This window comes from Marmota marmota, unplaced genomic scaffold, assembly GCF_001458135.2.
Source record: "Marmota marmota marmota unplaced genomic scaffold, marMar, whole genome shotgun sequence".
NCBI lineage: Eukaryota > Metazoa > Chordata > Mammalia > Rodentia > Sciuridae > Marmota > Marmota marmota.
In genome coordinates, this window is record NW_026000037.1 from 45,843,297 (window position 1) to 45,849,401 (window position 6,105).

Below are 6,105 nucleotides of genomic sequence, written 5' to 3' on the forward strand. Positions count from 1 at the left end.
AAAAAAAACAAGGGAGAGAATTAAACAACAGCAGATGGGGTAGAGAGGGAAGATGAGAGGGAAGGGGAGGGGGGATAGTAGGGGATAGGAAAGGTAGCAGAATACAACAGTCACTAATATGGTATTATGTAAAAATGTGGATGTGTAACCGATGTGATTCTGCAACTTGTATTTGGGGTAAAAAATGGGAGTTCATAACCCACTTGAATCAAATGTATGGAAGATGATATGTCATGAGCTTTGTAATGTTTTGAACAACCAATTAAAAAAAATAAAATAAAAAATAAAAAAAAAAAAGGATATGCTCTGCTCCAGCAGGGCGTCTATGAACATACGGTCTGAGGCCCATGAAAGCATACTCTGACCTTGAGAGATACCCTCAACATAAGCACCAAAGCCCACTACTCTCTGCTTCTTGTTAAAGACCCCTCTTTTATGAGCAGTTACTATGATGCAAAAGATTAGACTGAGAGGGTATTAGAATGAATTTTGGATTGTAGGTAAAAATTTTTCCCATATAATCTCTTGTGAAGGTTTAGTCTGACAAGCTACACTTTTTTTTACTTATTCATTTATTCTCATGATGCTGGGGACAATCATGAAGAAAAAGATTCCACTAGTAAGACTGGATTTTGTTTCATTTTATGTTATTCTAGTAACTCACTAGAGATTGTAAACTCCTGGGCTTGAGGTGCCTGGGAAATAGCAGGAAGCTTTGACAGAAGGAAAAACATGAGCAGTCTTCTGAATACAGCAATAGCAACTTTTAACAACACTGACTTGCTTGATGGAATAACTACATTTTAGAAATAGTCAAAATTTTATGCTGAGTTTTATTTGAAATGCTTCCTTTCTATAAAGCCATCTAGATATTTACTAGATAATTTGGAACTCTGACAGCATTCCAAGATCATAATTTTTAATGTATTCTTTCTAAATAATGACAATTTTTTTTCTCCAAGCCAAAAGAGGTATTCCCATGCTTGAAATGCTATTTTAATTTCTAATTTATTCTTAAGGGCTAATTTGCAAAATGAAATTGTTTGGATGATTGGTTTGCAGTAAACATGGTGTACCAAATTGGTTTCTAAATTTAGAGAAAGGTTGAATCTCCTCTTATAATAATCAAGAAATAATAGAAGTATTAATGATAATGAAGCTTCCATAATTAAAAAGTCAGATTCTGAAGTAACGAGCAGAAATGAACATTAGCAGGTAGCAGCTTCATTATTTATAATTCTCACAAATGGTTATTTTGAGTTCTTTTCATTGGATAACCCAACCTCCAAAATATAGTTTATTTAAATGGTAGTGTGATCTCTTGGACAACAGTGTGGATGTTATGTGCCATAATTAAGCTCCATAATCTTGGGGAATTTAGTACTATTAAATGTAACTTAAAGATACAGGAAACTGTAGAATTCTAAGAGCTATAAAAGAAAGGCAAAGTTGTTTTAATAGAAGCTGATTCCTATGTCTGATATTTTTAAAAATTTTAGAAAGTGGTAATTATTGTTATTCGTACAAATGTTCTCAAAGAAAAATATTATACACATATAACAGAATTTGAGTATGAGTTCTATATTTTAAATATAGTAGATTCCATGTCCCTTCTTGGAGGTTTCTGAGGACTGATTTTTGGTAAGACCTCTTTGGCGTACAATGTTTTATGAAGTCCAGCTTCACGAAGTGCTAACTCAAAGCGAAGTCGAGGGTCAGAAATTATCTGTAGAAACAAAATACAACTTAAGTGAATAAAAATCATTGAACTAAAACAAACTTTTATCACTTAGTTTCATATTTTCCAAAGTTGCATAATTTTTGTTAGATGACTAAATGACCACGAACTTTGTGAATACTGTGAATACATTCTGATGATTTTTACTGAAAACATCCAAGTACTTTTTGCCATTGTCACTTTCCACTATGTTAGTTGTTTCCAACATAAACTGTATAGAATACTGTATTCTAGATTAGTCAAAGTACATTACATTAAAATTATTAAAAGATGAGATAAAGAAACCAACTCTGAGTACTACAGAATCATTATTTATTGCTGACTGCAATATAAAATGCAGACAATCATTGATTAAAATAAATCTAAACCATAACCTTGTATATTTGTCTTTAAATAGACATTTTAATTTCCACATCATTTGGCATTATGCAAATTGTTTAAACACATGGACACTACTTGGAAAACAAAATCAATAGAAACTTTCTTCCAAGGCCAGATTTCTATTTCAAACAGAACTAGAAAATGACTCCATCAATCTGATTCTAAGTGGGAGTAGACATATGAGTAATTCCATTTCTGTTTTCATTTCTTGCTGTTTGGGCCTTATTCCTCTTCCCCTCATATGACTGCTAAATGTCAACAGATACTGCTTACAATGACAGGAAGATGGACACATGTGGGTTTTACACAATGAGGCATTGCACCTGGATTTGAAGATGCCCTAGGAGATGAGATAATAAGCTATTGGAAGCAGGCCCTCCTTCAAAGAGTTCTTCAGTGAATGGGCATAATAAGAAGGTACACAGACAATTGCAGTTTGTGCAGCATGTGACAAATGCTCTTAGAGTAGAAAAACATGGAGGTGCATCTCCTAGTGCTGGTGAGATGAGGATAGTCTCAGATAAGAATAAGCAATTGAGCTAATCCTAAAGTTCAACTTTTCATAATGCAGAGTGGGGAGGAAGAGAAATCAAACCAGAAAGGAAAGAACATGCAAACTTAGGTAAAATAGGTCAATTTGGGATGGGGTAATTTTTGGCAGAGCACTAAGTACCATTAAGAAACACTGGAAAAGGACACTTTTCAGACTAGAATTTCAAGTTAAAAGGCTTGAAGGCCATGCTGAGGAGTCTTAAGTATCTAGTGGGGTTGTGTTTATTTTTGCTTTCAGTAGAAAAGTAATATAATTATTGTAGTTCCATAAGAAGGAGACTCTGACAGCAAGTTCAGCAGGAATTAAATGGACAGGGAAAGAAGAGAGAGAGGCAGATCAGTAGTCAGGAGTCTACTACAATTGTCTAGACTTGAAATAATAAATGCCTAAGTGTGGCTGGTAGCAAGGAAGAACTATTAGAAACACTGTGAAAGAAGGAGATAATAGAATTTGGTTACTGATCAGATATAGGTGTAGGGAAAATGATGAGTATAGGGTCAAGATTAATACAGAGATGTTTCTCAGAAATAATCACCTGGAGCCTTAGATCCTCTTCTGCCTCAACATATTCTGTCTACTCTCATCCATTCCCTATGATTCATGTTCAGACTGTGGCCTGTTGACTCCAAAATTATTTCCAGGATTTACCTTTTTATTCAGCTCCAGGGTAGTAAGGTCTAAATTTGTTTCATTATTCTATTTTTAATAGATAGTAAATAAAGAGGGGATCTCTCTCCTACCCAGACCTCTGTCTCCCTCTCCAGAGGCCGATAATCAGTTTCTTATAAAGGTGAACTAGACAGTTTGGCTTTAAACATAACATGAATGAAACAAATTCTCCTGCCAAAGTTTGTTTTCCTTCTGTAGTCTTATATGGTTCATAGCAGCACCAGTTAAAGATTGTAATCCACTCATTTATTACAAGGTACCAGGCAATATTCTAGGCAGCTAATATTTATTATTTTTAATCCTCACAAAGTCTTTGCAATAAATTACTTTAGGATAAATAAGCATAAAGATGTTAAAGCTTACATAAGCACCCATCTAATAAATAGTGGATGTAGATTTGAGTCCACAATGAGGGCTCTTAGCAATATTGCTTACTGTTTAGTTCATCATCCTTATTTTCTTTATCCCCTCCTTCTCCAAATCAGAGGCATTCATGGCCCTTTCACATCACTTCTAAGAGGGTTCTCCAGCCTTAAAAGGACCCCTTGCTCATTCTCAGCAATTTTCCAATCAGGGCACAGGCTAAAAACATAAATCTGCTTATATAATTTACTTGCTTCAAAGTCTCATGTCTGTAGGTCAGATGCCTTAGCAGCAAGCCTTAGGTTTGTGCAGCTGCTCCTAATCCATGTTTTCAGTCTCATGTCTCAGCACTTGTCACATACCCCATGCCATGTACCTTACACTGAAGACAAAGCAGCTGCCCTCCCCACTTTGGCAGCTGGTATTTGGAGATACTGTGAACCCTTATAAGTAATCCTCTCCCACAAACCTACTTTTTGTTCTTGTAAACCATCTCAAGCGAATTTTATTTCTATTCCAAAAGATCCTTTGACCTAGATAGAGCTCAAGATTTCTCTCTGAGCAACTAAGAACAGAGCAGGGAGGAAGAGCAGGAAGAAAAGATTAACATTAAACAGATACATGAGGTGGGATGGAAAGGGAGAGAAAAGGGAAATTGCATGGTAATGGAGGGAGACCCTCATTGTTATACAAAATTACATATAAGAGGTTGTGAGGGGAATGGGAAAATAAACAAGGAGAAATATGAATTACAGTGGATGGGGTAGAGAGAGAAGATGGGAGGGGAGGGAGGGGGGATGGTAGAGGATAGGAAAGGTAGCAGAATACAACAGTTACTAATAGGGCATTATGTAAAAATGTGGATGTGTAACCGATGTGATTCTGCAATCTGTATTTGGGGTAAAATTGGGAGTTCATAACCAACTTGAATCTAATGTATGAAATATGATATGTCAAGAGCTTTATAATGTTTTTCAACAACCAATAAAAAAAAAAAAAAAAAAGATTTCTCTCTGACACGTTCTCCAACCTCCCAGTCAGGGTGAAATGCTCCTTCCTTCTCTTGCTGCAGTAACCCTCAGGCCTCCACTGTAGAGCTGATCTCACCCTCATGGCATGATTTCTGCACCTGCACTTTCCCTCCTAACTAGGGCTTCTGCTGACTTCCTGCAGGCACAATCTATCTTTTCAAGATGTAGCTCAGAGCTACATCTTGCACAGAACCAGAAAATAGTCTGTTCCATAAATATTTGTCCAACTAGTAAATCAATGAATTATCCTTGTTTTTATTCTCTAGCAAAGTATGCAGCACACAGTCAAGGCACAGTGGATTCATTTGATAATGGATGATGTTTCCTAGTTTTTAAATAATTAAATAAGTAGTTATCTTTTCTCCTTAGATTTTTGAAGTTAACAACTACTCTCTCCCTGAATTTCAGTTGTATTCACTTCTACTCTCTAACTTCCTCCCACTCTCCAACTTCAACCCCTTTCAGGCACAGACTAAAATTCCAAAGTTCCTAGAAATGGTTAAATAATTCCTCAATTGTTTTTCTACAGAAAATATTTTATTTCTCAATTAGCTCTGATGAATTATCTTCTGTTCATTTTAATTTCTGAAAGCTTTCTTCTTTGTCTCATCAGTATCATTGGTTGTTTACTTATAAAATTTATGTTATGAATTTGTTTCTAAATTCTTAATGCAACATAGAAATATTTAAACAAAATAATATTAACATGACTTTCAAATGAAACTTTATAAAGTTAGTTGTTAAATGTAAAAACTAATTTTCAATTACAAATCTATAACATTTTCAGGTAAGTTGTTTCATTTATGGTCACCTATTAGTTATTTTAATATTAGAATTATGCAGTAATTATATGCTATCATTTAGATGTAAATATTATGTTAATATGTGTACTATTCAAATGTAAATATTGAAAACAATTTGTAATCCCAAACACACACTTTGCAGTTCTTATCATCATCATGGCTTTTTCATCAACTATGCTAAATTCCATAATTACCTGCTGTTCATTGTATGTATTTAATGTAAAGAGGGGCTTTTGAAGAATAAACTCTTCTTCAATTTCAACAGCCATTCTAGCTTTTGATGCCATTGTATCCGACATCATTCTAACAGGATCAAATTGAGCAACAACAGCAACCTGAAAGAAGAGAAGGCAGGCCAATTGGAATAAGATATAAGCTAAATATGTTATAAATGTTTAATGCTTATTAAAGTTAAGAAATTTTACTAAACCTAATTCCTGAAGGGCCAGAAAGAACATTAAAACCAGGCTGGTCCTAGAGGTCCACAGAGGAATTAAAATTTACATAAAGCAAAATATAGAAAGACCATGATATATATATATATATATATATATATATATATATATA

The 6,105-nt window shown here is 34.5% G+C and overlaps 1 protein-coding gene across 2 annotated transcripts in view; it reads right to left on the minus strand.

Annotated features, from left to right (window-relative positions):
* Positions 1–1,434: 1,434 nt before the first annotated feature.
* Positions 1,435–6,105, minus strand: part of Ccdc148 (coiled-coil domain containing 148) — a 328,203-nt gene continuing 323,532 nt past the window's right edge. For both annotated transcript variants that reach the window (XM_015479202.2, XM_048812299.1), the window contains exons 13-14: positions 5,733–5,873; positions 1,435–1,726 (exon numbers count right to left, since the gene is read on the minus strand). In XM_015479202.2, coding sequence (XP_015334688.1) covers positions 1,580–1,726; positions 5,733–5,873 — 288 coding nt within the window. In that variant the 3' untranslated portion in view covers positions 1,435–1,579. The remainder of the gene's footprint in view (positions 1,727–5,732; positions 5,874–6,105) is intronic.